At 36.0% G+C, this 15,309-nt stretch overlaps 1 protein-coding gene across 3 annotated transcripts in view; it reads left to right on the top strand.

The window, feature by feature from the left end:
• Window positions 1–15,309, top strand: part of PLS1 (plastin 1) — a 52,042-nt gene that overhangs the window by 35,722 nt on the left and 1,011 nt on the right. For 2 of the 3 annotated variants that reach the window (XM_072407918.1, XM_072407917.1), the window contains exons 6-16: window positions 3,563–3,644; window positions 3,727–3,892; window positions 4,077–4,219; window positions 4,744–4,821; window positions 5,455–5,644; window positions 6,671–6,694; window positions 9,681–9,759; window positions 10,539–10,653; window positions 10,950–11,083; window positions 12,854–12,977; window positions 14,793–14,917. In XM_072407918.1, coding sequence (XP_072264019.1) covers window positions 3,563–3,644; window positions 3,727–3,892; window positions 4,077–4,219; window positions 4,744–4,821; window positions 5,455–5,644; window positions 6,671–6,694; window positions 9,681–9,759; window positions 10,539–10,653; window positions 10,950–11,083; window positions 12,854–12,977; window positions 14,793–14,917 — 1,260 coding nt within the window. The remainder of the gene's footprint in view (window positions 1–3,562; window positions 3,645–3,726; window positions 3,893–4,076; window positions 4,220–4,743; window positions 4,822–5,454; window positions 5,645–6,670; window positions 6,695–9,680; window positions 9,760–10,538; window positions 10,654–10,949; window positions 11,084–12,853; window positions 12,978–14,792; window positions 14,918–15,309) is intronic. The other variant, XM_072407919.1, reaches the window with a different exon arrangement.

Genomic DNA, 15,309 nt, shown 5'->3' with positions numbered 1-15,309 from the left:
TGAACAGTACTTTGGCCAGGGCGGATCCCTCCGCCTGTAGAGACAGACAAGCTGCGAGCAAGACAGCAGCCTCGGCCATGCTGCCTGTTACTGTGGCTGGGAACCCCAGGGACACCGCGGGCTCGCAGGGCGGGTAAGTTCCTTACACAGAGGCTTTCAGAGGTTTAATCATTAATGCATTAATATGGCAGTAGAATTCTTCTTGGCAGATCAGTCTGTTTCAGACCCAATCTAGGCAATATGTGAAATTTATGGGGAGAGCAAGGTAAAGAGAAACGGAACATGGTGAATATATGACATCCAATAAATTATGCAACAAGCCTCCACTTTTAAAGTTTATCAAAGTTAGACATATTAATGGCAATTGTAGGCAATGTCTGTCTAATACATCAACACCTAAGGTAATCCCGGTAAAAAAATCAACAAAATGCTTACTCCAAAACTGTATTTTAAAGCGAAAACAAGTGGATTAAGTTTGGATGTAGTTTTACATTTTTAAAGAGTTTTGTAAGCAATTCCACTTGTTGTCTGCATGTTAAATCAACAATAGTTATTTGTAAAACATGTTTTAGCTATTATAAGCTATTTAGAACAATCAGTGATGGATAGACAGACAGATAGATAGATAGATAGATAGATAGATAGATAGATAGATAGATAGATAGATAGATAGATTTGTGTTTAACTGGTGATTGCCCATCACCATTGTATCCTTTTTACAGCACAAAAAATTAATCTTTTCTGTTTCCACATGGAATAGCCGCTTGTATTGTTTTGTTATCTCAAAAGGAAATAGAAGAGGGATATACATTTTTTATGACTTGTCAAGGTGCCCAGTTCTTTTTAATCAATTAGTTTGGTATCCAACAAATTCAAAGACGAATAAATATAATATTGTTCAAATTACCCTGAATTTCCATGGAAACATCATTTTTTTAATTTATTTTTTCATATTAGAGCATTGTTATCCTATTCTTATTTAACACGATGACAACATCCAGTGTGTAAAAACAATCCTTTCTTTTAGCTCATAAGCCATAAATTTTAATTCCCTGGTTGTGTTTCTGCTCATGCCCAAGTTTATTGTGAACCAAGAGAAAATGGGTGGTACATTTTACATAAACATCAAGTCTTGGTTCATTAGAGGAATCGGCCTTTAACTGGTTCATCTTCAATTCTTTAGAAAATGCTGTAATATGAGGTGAATCATGGCAAATCTGTCTGTTTGAAGTCAATAAGTTGGCAGAAAATGTGGAGTTAAGATGTCCAGGAAAGTTTTAAAGTATGGTATGAGGTTAAAAGGGTACACTTACCAGACTGGGTTGTTCTTAGAGCCTCTTGCAATTCCTTTAATGTTGTAGGGGACTCCAGAAATTCTCTATTTTTTTATGAAAGTTGGGACATCTTGAAGTAGAGAAAATAAGCTTGTATAGCATTTGCTCTAGAGTGCTATGGGGGCAAGAGTGAACCAGTCTGGATATTGTGTAGATCTGATTAAAAAAAATGCAAAATATTGCTCCAATACTCTTAGTGTGATGAAGTTTCTGCTATGTTTTGTTAACAATCTGTGAAGTAAAGGTGTGTTTCTGCTGTCTGAGGGCATTAGCCAGTATTCTGCTGCTCTTTTTTCTGAACTTATTGAAGGATTTGAATGGTCCCCCGTTATTAGCCTTGTGAGGGTCTCAATCAATAGGAGGATTGCTGTCTGAAACTACATTAGAATAAAAGGAGTGAGAGAGTTCAGCCATCTTTAAATTCTGCCAATGAAAGAACACCACCTCTAAAAACCAAACCTGATTCATATTTGGGGGGTCTACTGACATCAAACAGACCCTCGAGAAACAAAAATCTGCCATTATCACTGCTGCACCTGTCCCTAAGCTGCTGAAAGATAAAATTAGAAGGGTGAAAACTCACACCCTTGTGCTAAGTGCCTGCTGCATAGCTGTGGTATACTTTCAGATACCTTCTCTTCCTAAAAATTACTAACTTATCTTTAATAGAAATTAGTCTCCTAGAAGAATACCACCTAGACTCATTATCTGTGTAGATCAAATAAATGGTAGATTTCAATAGGAGAGAACACAGAATAAAGACATCCCCAGAATAAAGACACTTCAGCTGGTCTGGGGTAAACAGCAGGTAAAAAAATATAGAAGAGATAAAAGAAAAAAGGTGTGGGACGGGGGGAACATAAAAATAGACACAAGATGTTTTGAGGAGCAGGAGGATTAAGAGCAGGAGGAGCAGGAGAAAGAAGAGAAGTTGTGCAACATACACTAATTTACCTGCGAACCCATTAAAAAACCTCTACTTTCCCAAATGGAGAGTGGGAGAACAATCTACAAAGGGGAAGCGACTGCTCACCCTTGCTGAGACAAAAAGAAACTGAACACCCTGTTAATTGAGGAGTGAGGTAATCCAGGTGTAAAAAATGTAATAAAACAGAGAGTAACATAAAGAAAGGTAACACCCATGCAAACAAACATCACACAAAAGAATCTATAACAATGCAAGGCAGGTATGCCTCAGTAGGCCACAGGTCAATCTCAACCCATGGTCTTGGACCTGAAGGAATGGTGCAGAAAATTCTTGAGGCAGAAAAGGCATCAGGGAGGTGTATAGCTGGGTATTTGAAAGGTCGAGGCTAAGGCTACAGCAGTTATCTGATACCATGGTGGCTGTTCGGAGGTGATGATGAGGGAGCTCCCATAAATATTGCATAATCTAGTACATGAGGGAATGCCAAAAGTAAGATTCCCCAAAATCCTCTTTATAAGATATGGAGTAACAAACAATTTGTAACCCCCACCCCATGCCATCCACAGGCAAAGCAGTATGTGAGTCATTTGGTTGTCCAAATGCCCAGTAAACAGGGATGTCCCCTCTGTGCAATCTGGCCACAGTAAGCATCAAATCAGTTGTGGAGTTTGTGTCCTTCTCTTCTAGGGAGTCATCCACTTGTATGGCAACAACTGAGACCTCAGCTTACTAGTTGTGCTGTTATACCCATGGAACCTAGATAGGAAAACGGTGCCATCTGAATCCCCCTGTTGTAGCATCTCTGATTCGAAGCCATGTAGGACTGCAGGTGTAGCCAGACTAATTGACATATGCATGATGTGTCTGGGTGAGCCATCCGTCTCTAAGTCAGCCTTTGCAGGTAGGGCTTGTAGGAGCTTTGATACCACCAATGTGCCTATAATTACTTTCTGACAGTCCTGAGTGAAGGTGAAGATAAACATAAGGTGATGATAAAAGAGAAGATAAAAATATACTGATCTAAAGATTTTCAGGTAGTCTGTTCACCTCACTTTTATGGTAACAATGCTGATCCTAGACTTAAAGCAACTCCAGCTTTTTTGCTTGGTTAATCAAGGTGGTAACTTTTTTGCCAGTCAGTATATCTTCATGGTAGTGTTGGTGTGTATTCACATTGTTGTTACAAAGTGGAAATAACTGTCACATTGCTGTGCAATTTGCAGGGCATACAGGAGAAAATGTCTATAGTATACAACTTGCAAGTATCGTGACCAAACTTTCCTTTTTTGTTTCTATTAAGCAAAATGATCAACTTGTCCCAGCCAGACACTATTGATGAAAGAGCAATTAACAAGACCAAGCTTACACCGTTCACAATTTCAGTAAGTGGTCAATAAACTACTGAATTATCTGTATGAAATATTTGCTTACTTTTTCACTGATAAACATGTTTTATTTCACCAGGAAAACATTAATTTGGCACTGAACTCAGCTTCTGCTATTGGCTGCACAGTAGTAAATATAGGTGCACATGATTTACAAGAAGGAAAGCCACACTTAGTCCTAGGGTTGTTATGGCAGATCATTAAGGCTGGATTGTTTGCTGACATTGAAATCTCCAAGAATGAAGGTAATTATAAAATAAACATGAGGCTTATTTAGAAAATAATGCAAAGTATAAACAGGTTACTTTGGGCAATTGCATATTGCACAATTCTTTTTTAAATGACTGAATCAGGGCAGTAAGTTGCTTTGTAGAATTTTTAAAGTAGTAAAAACAAATGTAAAAATATAATTAATTGTCTTTTTTTTAGCTCTTATTGCTTTACTAAGAGATGGGGAGACACTGGAAGATTTGATGAAACTGTCCCCTGAAGAACTCCTACTGCGCTGGGTGAACTACCACCTGACGAATGCTCAGTGGCCAAATATAAACAATTTCAGCACTGACATAAAGGTATGTCCAAACAGAACTATATTTTCTTAACAACCAGCATCCTCATATGGTCATATTGTTTAGGAGACAAGTACCCATTGTATGTAAACTTTGACAAATGAAAACACATGTATATATCAAAAGATGGAAAAGGAATCACTTGTATTTACTATACATCTACATCTACTAAAGAAAAACTATACACTGTACTAGTCTGTTGTCACTCTCATACCCAATCACATTTAAAATAAGTAGGAATATATTAATTTTCAGTTAAATTATGCAACCAATGTCATTTTGCTGCCTTAGTAAAGTAGCACTAATATTTACCAATAATAATTACTAAGGTTGATTCTGAAATTTGGATAGCATTAGATCTATTTTCTTGCATTTGGAGATATTCAAAGCCTAATACGGAACATATTGTTATTTTGCTTCTGCTGTTGTTTAATTTACTGACAGTGCTAGCAGGTTCTATCATTTAATGACTCAATAAACATTATGATATTGACATACTAATCCCAATGTATTTATTTCCATTTAAGGATTCCAAAGCATACTTCCATTTGCTAAGAGAGATTGCTCCAAAGGATGATGTTTTCATAGACTTTGCTGGGTTTAATGTAAGTCAACACTTTATGTTTCTTGACTTAATAAACATGAAAATAATTAACTGATTCAGAAATAAAGAGAGGTCACTGTTAGTCAAGCTTTGCTCTACATTTCCTACTTTTTGTAACTTTCTGTTGCTCATTTTGACCACTGATCAAATTAAAGGACCCATAAGGATGATTTAGAGAAAATTATGTTAAGTAAATATTAATATTTACTCAAATAAACTAAAACCCAAAAATGTATTGTTATTACGTGAATAATGTGAGAATGTCAGGAGTCCTGGAATGTGAGTGGAAAATGCTGAGGTCCACCCACAATAACGTTCATGGGGAGATAAGGGGAGCACATTGGATGCTGCCAGAGTGTGGTATATGGTAGGAAAAGGTACAATTTAAACCACCCCTAGACATTTATTTCTTGCAATGTGAGGCTAGAACTTGGAAGCTGGCAAAAATAGGCAAAAGAGATGCAACCAAAGGGGGTTAACCAGCCACAGTATCAAAGTTTAAATATCTCATTACGGAAAAAAATAAATATAATATACTGTTAAATAGCTTACAAATAATTCCAGAAGCAATTTTATATTGTATATTGTTTTTCTATAGATATTCTGTACCTGTCTGTCTTTGCTCCTTTGACAGGAACCTAATGATGTAAAGCGAGCCGACTACATGCTGATTCAAGCAGACAAACTAGGCTGCCGGCAGTTTGTGGCACCATCAGATGTGGTTTCAGGAAACCCTAAACTGAACTTAGCTTTTGTAGCAAATCTATTCAACATGTTCCCCGGTCTGCACAAAACCAATGGGTATGACTTTGATTCAATAGAAGGTAAGAAAAACATCACATAAGACATCAATACATCCCACAGATTAAAAAAATTACTATAGAGCTTTTCTAATTAACATTCTACCTGTACAATAACGTTGTGTATATTACTGTCCAATGGTCATTTAACATCTAAAATGTAATCTTTTCAAAGGATAAAAACACGGTCAAACTATTACTGCTGCTGGATGGATTTCAGTAAATCGTAGACTAATCAAATTTAAATCATTTTTTTTTCATACACATTTTTTAAATATATATATACTGCTGTTGAATATTAGGGGTTATTATTGTCATGTATTTTTAAAACACCTACACTAAGCAGTGCTTTATAAAGTCCTTAGTCAATTCAATTGCTGTATTCTTGAGTAGCTTACATCATCCCTGTCATAGTCTAATACCTCTACCATAGTCTAATGTCAAATTGAGAGAAAGCTGATTAACCTACCCCTATGTTATTTTAAAATGGGAAAGAAACCAGAGTGCCTAGATGAAAGGCACTTAAACACATAAACAACATACAAACATGTCTTAAAAAATTTGCAGAAGTTAAGTATTCAGTGCTTGTTTAAATATACATTCAGAATTACCATCATAGTTATTCCCCAGTTGCTCCATTTGGCATTTGCAAATAGGGGAAACTGCTGTGTGCAAGCTTTAAGTCACTTGAATTGCTACTTACAAAGGGCTATGGACTGACTGTGTCAGTGCTGTAACATGGAGTAATTTAATTTTTCATACCTGAAGGTACCTGGTATTGTCTTTGATTCATGCAACTGGATGGAGCAAAGCATCAGCCAAGCACATGTGTGCTTTTAGTGATAAAATAACCATGTAATTCAAGCAGCACAACAGAAATCCATTTCTATGCAATGTTTATATAAGTAGACATTTTGATTAGAAAATTATCATTTGATTAGACAATAGACGTAGTAAAAATAATTATTTCTCATAAAAATGTCTTCATTTATTGTGTATTTTTGATTACTAATACAGTGCCTTTGGGTTATTCTTTCCTATTTGTCACAGATATCACCCTTAATTATGTAGTAGGTACAGTATATGTTCATGTGATACTTCTCTAAATTTGGTTTTGCATGTATTGTTTGTAGTGTGAGGCATGTTACTTTAAAGGGAAAGTATAATGGTTTTGGTCATGTTTTTCTTTATATAAACCTTATAGTTTATAACTGTGATATGTATATACTTTGCATGCTTGCATTATTGTAGTCTACTAGTTTACAACATGTTTTTAAAACATTAACAATTTCATTTTTTCTTAAACTTGGTATATTAAGTACAGTTTTCTGAAAACATTATACATTCCCTACAGAGTTAAAGTAAACGTTAGCATGCATAGTACTGAACAGGCTACAGCACCACAATTCATTGCATCACGTGCTACCCCTTTCACTTTCCACAAATCTCTCTAGATAGGAACATAGAACGCATGATTAGACATCTGGTACTGTAGTCTATTCTATGTCCCTACAGAGAGTGGACCCAGACAAATACCGTATTTTCCGGTGTTTAAGGCGACTGGGTGTATAAGACGACCCCCCACTCTAACCAATCAGTTGGGGGTCGTGTTATACGCCCAGGATTGTACTGTTCCTTCTGCCTGTCAGATCTCGCTATTGTGCGAGAACTGAGAGGCAGAAGGAACAGTACAGTACTAGTTCTAAGTATTGAATGGGCGCGTTCCTTTAATGAATGGGCATGTTCCAGTGAAGAGCCAATCCAGGCTCTCCGCTGGAGAGCCAATCCAGGCTCACATCCTCCTGTGCAGGCTCGCGTTGCTGCACAAGAGGACTCGCTCAAGCTGCACAGGACGCCGGACGTGAAGGAGGACTCGCGGGGACGCCGGACGTGAAGGAGGACTCGCAGGGACGCCGGACGTGAAGCAAGCTGCACGTAAGTATTGGTACCCGGCCTATAAGACGACCCCCGACTTTGACACAGATTTTTCGGGGTTGAAAAGTTGTCTTATATGCCGGAAAATACGGTACTTTATTTCCATTTTCTTGTGTATCTCATTTACATATGACCGGAGTTAAGGGAAATACAAAAATGTTAACTGTTGAACAACTTTAACAAAAGGCCTTGTCCCAGAATCTTATGCAACTAGGAAAGTCAAACCATTTGATCTAATGCATTATTGTTGCAGATATACTGAAGCCTCTGGTTCCACATCACACTCAGGCAACTACTGTTTTATAAAAGCATAGTCTAGCAATGGCAGCCTTTGTATTTTTAGAAAAAATATAGCTTCATTTTAAAGCATGTACCTACAGCATCTTAAGCATACTTTCCCTATATACTGCACTGCCAGTCTGGAAATTAGAAAAAAAGACTTGTGGAAGCACCAGCCAATTCCAATAAGAGCTTACACAGTGCTTGCTGTTAAACTATATCCACGCATTTTAAAAACAGTTGAGGTGGGCCCTTCAGTGTACAGAATGCAATAGTGGAATATTTTAATATTTATATGTTAATGTTTAAAGTTGTCATTTGCAATTTGCAGTAAATAAATAAATAAAAAGAAAATTGGTTGTACCTATGAAGGGTTTCTTGTGCCTACTAGAAAACCTGTATTGTCAATCTGCATGCTACTTTTCTTCAGTAAGATAGTGCACTCAGTGTGGTATATTACAACTAGCTGTGCATGTTATAAAGTGCTGCATGGTTTGGTCTGCATGCCATCTCAGTGCACTAAAATGTTAACACCTGTGTTTCGACAAATAGATGTTAAGGGGGAATAATTAGTTGTTAGTTTTTAAGGGGGAATAATTGTGAGAGTTAGATTTAGTGTTTTATTTTGGGATGGGGGTTATGCTAAGGATACTTAGCGGGACACTATTGTATTTGGAGAATAGATTTATTTTTTATGCACTCATTCTAAGATTATTTAGTAACGAGCAATGGAAGAGAGGTCTGTGCCATGCATAAAATTTTTTAAAAGGTTTTTATTACAATCCAAAAATTCAAAAGCCTCTGACTATTTTCTTCCTACCTACAGAGGCTTACAGAAGGAAGTAATTTCAATACCTAATGCATTGAGCTCCAACATTTTGCATGAGTAAATTATTTCCCACAATCCTTGCTGTGATGTTAAAATAAACAAATTGCACCAAGATTTCAGAGTGTACCATGTTTTGTTATTTGATGACCTTACTCCTAATTACAGCATTTTATTATATTTAAGCATTCATTTCAACCAAATAATATAATACAAAAAAAAATTAATGCGGCAGTGATGGCCAGAGAAAAGTAATAGGACTTCATACTGGATTAGAGTCAATATAAAGGTGCTGCATATAGCAAGCAACATGCCAGATATTTGCTCTCTTTTTCTACTAAGATGATAAGTGGAAGCTGGTTGGTGGCTCTGGGTAACACAGTGCATAACTTCTAGTTTTGATTAGTCATTTATATAGTCACAAGTTACAAAAAATAAATGCTAAAAACATTTAACACGGAAACCCTGGCAAATCAGAAATTGAGCGGTTTATGCTTGTACTAAAACAGCATAGTGTCAGTGTGCATAATTCATGTTGCCATGTGAGGACCAAAAAGTACTTTGGATATGCTCAGTTAATAGACCAGATATGGTAAAAAGGAGCCTATTTTGCATGAATATTGCAAATTATTGTATTTATTTCCATAACTAAATTGTATTATAAAAATATTTTCCTTTGTCCAAAAAAAACGCTGGCGGAATCAGGGCAGCTCTAACTAATACCAACACTTAAACCCTTTTGCTAACCCAAATATCTATTAAGAATAATTCATTGTTTTTATTTCTAATTAGCTTAATACAAATATGTTACTCTGTAAATCTGTAGATCTGCGGCATATTCACCAATTTTTCCAGTATTTATAACAAAGGTTGTTCAATGCAATGACCACAGGATGGTTACACTTATTATTTCATAAAAGCTGTATACAGCATGTGTAACTCAGTACCTAATACAAATATATATAACTCAGTAGCTGTATTTTATTGTTTAAAGTTTTTTTTCATCTTTCACACTCACAGGAGAGACAAATGAAGAGAGAACTTTCCGGAACTGGATGAATTCTCTTGGAGTAAATCCTTATGTTAACCATTTATACAGGTAACGCGTGTGCACATTTATGTGGAATTATTTATCACAGCAGAAAGTGCAGGAACCTATGAGAAATATTATGATCTGGGTAATAAAAAATAGTTGAAATGTTAATCTAAGCCTTATTGAATACAATCAACTCTAATGATTTTTTCCTAATATCTACACATAAAGATTTCATAATTCTTTAGTGCTACCACTTTGTAAGCGCAGGTGTTGGACAATTTTGGGGGCTTTTAATAATGCTTGATGTTTGATTTGAATTTAGCTTTGTGATTCTACCCTTTTTTTTATAAATCCAATCCAGGTGTTTTTACTGTGATCTGTAGTGCTGCAAATTAGAATACATGTATTTGTCATGTTGGCTATTCCTGACCTAGTCAAGAAAGGTCCAAAATTTTTAGATCACCTGTACCTCAATGAAAAGAATAGTTCCAAAAGTGGCACTTGTGTCAATGAAGGATTTCTCTCATCTTGAAGATAATTGCAATCACTTCTTTTGGTGACCTCACATTAAATCAGAAAAAATAACAGGGTTTAACAATCATCCACTCTATCTTATAAGAATAAACGAATAAGAAAATTAATTAATAAATCTGCTCTTGTTTATATTGTGGTCACTGACTGTAATTCAGAAACTGATAATGATTTTAGGAAGCTGGAATAACACTATTTTTTTTCTTTTTTAATACAAAATTAGCAGGTCAATACATTCTGTTATTTATAAGATAAAATATGACTAGAAAATAACTGTCTGTTAAACTTGTTTCTTTTTCTTCTGTATTTAGTGATCTGACTGATGCTTTAATCATCTTTCAATTATATGAGAGAACACGGGTGCCAGTTGACTGGGGTCGGGTCAACAAACCTCCATTTCCACCTCTTGGAGCACACATGAGAAAGGTCTGTGTTAAAATTAATTTAATATTACATAGAGTCTCAAACAGGTTTTTATTTTCATGTTATATTCAAATGTTTTTTTACATGGCACCACCATGTTCCTATGGGGCACCATACAGGGATGGTATGTGCTAACATGTTTTATCAAAAATCATATAGTTGTTCACTGTTTTTTCTTTGGCTCCTGCACAGTTATACTTACAGACAGCTATTGTTTACTACAATTAATAACTTACTGCTTCAATACAACATATTAAATTGGCTGGGATAATTTCTAACATTATATTTTATTTTTTTAGATAGAGAACTGTAATTATGCTGTTGAGCTTGGAAGGAACAAGGCTGGATTCTCCTTGGTGGGTATAGGAGGCCATGATCTTCATGAAGGCAATCGCACCCTCACCCTGGCTTTAGTGTGGCAGCTAATGAGGAGGTAAGTCCATGTCATGGGCCATATATAAAAATATAAAATGTAAATGAATATACAAAATGTATGAACAAAAAATGAGGTTAGATGCTTTGTTGGTATATGGATTCTCTGAGGATTGATGGGTTGAGTATTAATGCACCTGCTCTTGGTAATGATCACCAAACATTTTCTTTTGGAACACTGATAAACAATTTACTTAATATTAAAAAGTAAAAGACACACAACACTGATAATATTTTTTATTTTACAAATTTTTTTTAATGTATTTTAGCCATTATACATTGTGTTACTGTGCTTCCAACGTACTCACTGCAGAGGGGTATTTCAGGCTGTCATTTAATTTCAGGGCACTTTGCCCACTTTTATTCTTGTTGGAGTTATTGGTTCCACAGACCTAAACTTTGAGAGACCTCCGGGGCTCTCCCAGCATACAGGCTGCACACAGCCTTTCCACCTGAGCCGCCTGGTCCAGGTACTCCACAGCCGTCGTTTATTTCTGGCCTGGAAGAGAATTGGGTTGTTTGGCCCACCGATTAATTCCACACTCCTGGCCTTGATGCCAAATAAAGAGCTGCAAATATGCAGCACAACAAATTCAGCCTTACTCAGGCCCAATGCTCTATTTTCCAGGTGAAATTAAGAAAAACACATTAAAATCACCTCCAAAACTGGGGAAATATTGCAAATAATACTTGTGGTTCTCATCAACACTGGTAGTCACATTAAACTATCTGAATACAGTATATGTAGAAATTTATTTTACCAACTTTGACAAAAAGTACCAGGGTCACAATGATAAGATTTACGGTATGTTTTCCAATGAATATGTTTTTTCTAAATCTCCTTGAATGTAATCTGCCATCATATAAATCGAGAAAATTCCCTATTTTCAGAAATAATTTCACTAGGGGGTGCTGTAGGCTACTAGATTGCAATTGTGGTTATCTACTTGTATAAAGTCAGAACACATATATTTACAGAAGTATGCAAAATAAAAACATGATATTTGCTGTACTAGGATGGTAGTAGATTGGTACCCCTGTGTACTAGAGACCCTCAGGATTGCTGCTCAGTGTGGGCAGTTTTTTTTTTTTTATTTGAGTAGTATTTTGAGTTATTTCATTTTGTGTTTAGCTGTCCACTCTTAGGCCCTGATTCATCAAAGAAATCCGCGCTCGCTGGAAGCGCGAAAGTACGCGCGACCACCGAGTGCGGTCTCCCGCGGTCTGGAGTCGAGTGCGCTCGTACACCTGCCTTGATAATATTAAGCAATAGGGGTCGCGAATCTGCCAATTAAGGGGATTAGATTTCAGCTGCGCAAATAAGGAGGATCTTTTAAGCTCAATGGTGAGATCATAGCAATTAATTAGCGCATACCTGCTCTCTGTTCTGTGCATAATTATCTACAGTCCTTTACAGGTCAATTAGAATTAGAAATTAGACCTACCCCGAAAGTAAGACCTAGCACTATTTTGTAAACCTGCCCTAATATAAGACCTACCCCGAAAATAAGACCTACCCCGAAAGTAAGACCTAGCACTATTTTGTAAACCTGCCCTAATATAAGACCTACCCCGAAAATTCATCGGGGAAACACGGTAGCTGTGTTATTTGTAATTTGCCTACTAGGCAGTGTTTTTTTTTCCATTCAAATTGAAATAAACTTATATTGTGCATGAAAATGAATATAGCACTACCAACACGTCAATAAAGATACTATGATATTTGTCACGTTTGTAGAACACGCTTTCTATTCTGAGGTTTGTCTTCTAGGTATACGCTAAATGTATTAAACGATCTTGGAGAAGGTGAAAAAATTGATGACAGAACTATTATAAATTGGGTAAATGAAACTTTGGGAGATGCTAACAAAGACACCTTCATTACCAGCTTTAAGGTAATTCATGTAACCTATATTTATTATTATTATTACACAGTATTTATATCCATATAGTCCATAGTCATGTCACTAACTGTCCCTCAAAGGAGCTCACAATCTATTGTTCCTATCATAGTCATATGTCATTAAGTCTAAGGGAGTTAGTCAATTGTTAGGTAGAAGCCAATTAACCTCACTGCATGTTTTTGGGATGTGGGAGGAAACCAGAGTACCCGGAGGAAACCCACGCAGATACGGGGAGAACCTGCAAACTCCATGCAGATAATGTCCTGGCTGGGGATTGAACCTGGGACCTAGCGCTGGCAAAGGCCGGAGTGCTAACCCCTGAGCCACCGTGCTGCACCGTGATACAAATTACATGCCCAAGTAATGTATATTACATGGGGTTTTTCTTAGTTCTTTACAGTGCTTTGTGCCTTACTGCCTCAGTCACAATGAATGCTATCAGTATGATAAATCATATTTTTGTCACTATTTCCGTATTTCAATGACTATGGAAAGAGACATGTAAAAATTGTAGCTAGGCAATAAGAGTTCCTTATAGTGACTAATTTACAATTACCAATATTTAATACAATAAGAAAGTATGGAAGAACACATTTATAAAACAATGATCTTAAAAAAAAAAATATAAAAATAAAAAAGTAAACACTTCAATTGCACTGTAGCACAATATGCAGTACATAATATATTATAGTAGTATATAGTACACATTTAGTATACATAGTATATAATATACATTTCCTCCAATAATACTGCTTTAAGCCTCATCACTCAAATATACTTTGTATGTTATCAAGTTAGTTCTCCCAATAGTTGCAGCATGGTCTATTTTATACTATAAAACCATGGTATAATATGTATCCCTATCATGTAAAAAAAATAAGTATACATCACTGTAATTGCTTTTTAGAATATTTCAACAAGCAATCATTAGATTTCCTTTCGAAAAGTGCTTGCAGATATAGGTGGTATACTTTTACTATAGGTGGAACAAATGACACATTAAAACAATGTGAGGTTGTTTATACTTATATACTAGACTAAAATGGAAATGCAGATTTATCAAGTTACCACCACTTTGAGTACATAAAATTAGAATTAGGTGTTTCAGATTAAGTGCCATAATAGGAACTTCAGTAGGATGTATGCTGGTAGAACCTCAGGTGGCTCCCTGTCCTATTGATGCATACGGTATCTGCATTCCCAGATCAAACGAGCACTGTCTGTCAGAAGAAAAAGTGTTGTGAAAGCATTTGAGCCTAAAAAGGGAATTTAAAAGTTGCCAATTTATTTAAACCTAATCATTTCACCATAGGGAAATCAATTTAGAAGTGGTGTAGATTTTAAAAGATTGATAATTCATCCAGGACTGACTGGTCCAACAATTTAAGGCCGAGAGCTAAGAGTCAAAGTGCATTTACAATTAGAGATTGCACCAATTAAAACTGCATAGGAGGAGTGATAGGAAATGTTTTGCTATTTAGGAAGAACATTAGTGCAAGACTTCAGTTTGCACAGACCAGACTTTCTGGAACAAAACTATTTGTCCACAATAGGTATATATATAGGTATATATATATATTTTGAAGTATGACTGAATTTTGCATTATACCAGTGTATTTAAAATGGTCTGTTCCTTGAAGGAAACAAAAACATTTTGTACATGAAAGAATTTTTCACAGAGGAGGGGTCAAACATTTCACTGCTGTTTTGTCAGAGAAAATAAAATGTTAATGGAGAAAGATTCTCCCCTGGCCTTATAAGAAATAATGTATATACCGTAGTTCATATGGTATTCTTACTTTTCAGGACAAGTCCATTAGCACCAGCCTGCCTGTGCTTGATTTAATTGATGCTATTGCACCTAAAGCTGTCAATTGGGAGATGGTAAAAAGGAATAACCTTTCAGAAAAAGATCAAATGAGCAATGCCAAGTAAGTTATTTATTTGTCCTTGGGTGCAATTTAGATTCTGTTATCACTGTTGTTATCATTATTATTACCTCATCAGTGTAAGAGAATTGTTATATTAGTGTAGAAACAGAAGTTACCTTTTAGGTTATTTGTCACTCTGTGTTCCTGAAATATGTATCACTCTGAATGACCATCATCCCCCTTCTTCAATATTATGGGCTTGCAGAATACAAAAATACTGAGCTATTTGACTCACAATATATATTTTGGTTGGGGATGAGCAAGTCTGTCCGCATTCAATTTCACAAGGGTTTGTCAAATCTGTCCTGAACTTAGCTGCTGAACCCATTATGAGAATGAATCTTATTTTTACTGATAATAGGTAAAATGCAGTAAAAAACGATACCTGTGCA

This window comes from Pyxicephalus adspersus, chromosome 4, assembly GCF_032062135.1.
Source record: "Pyxicephalus adspersus chromosome 4, UCB_Pads_2.0, whole genome shotgun sequence".
Taxonomy (NCBI): domain Eukaryota; kingdom Metazoa; phylum Chordata; class Amphibia; order Anura; family Pyxicephalidae; genus Pyxicephalus; species Pyxicephalus adspersus.
This window is presented reverse-complemented; position numbering and strand designations above follow the sequence as displayed.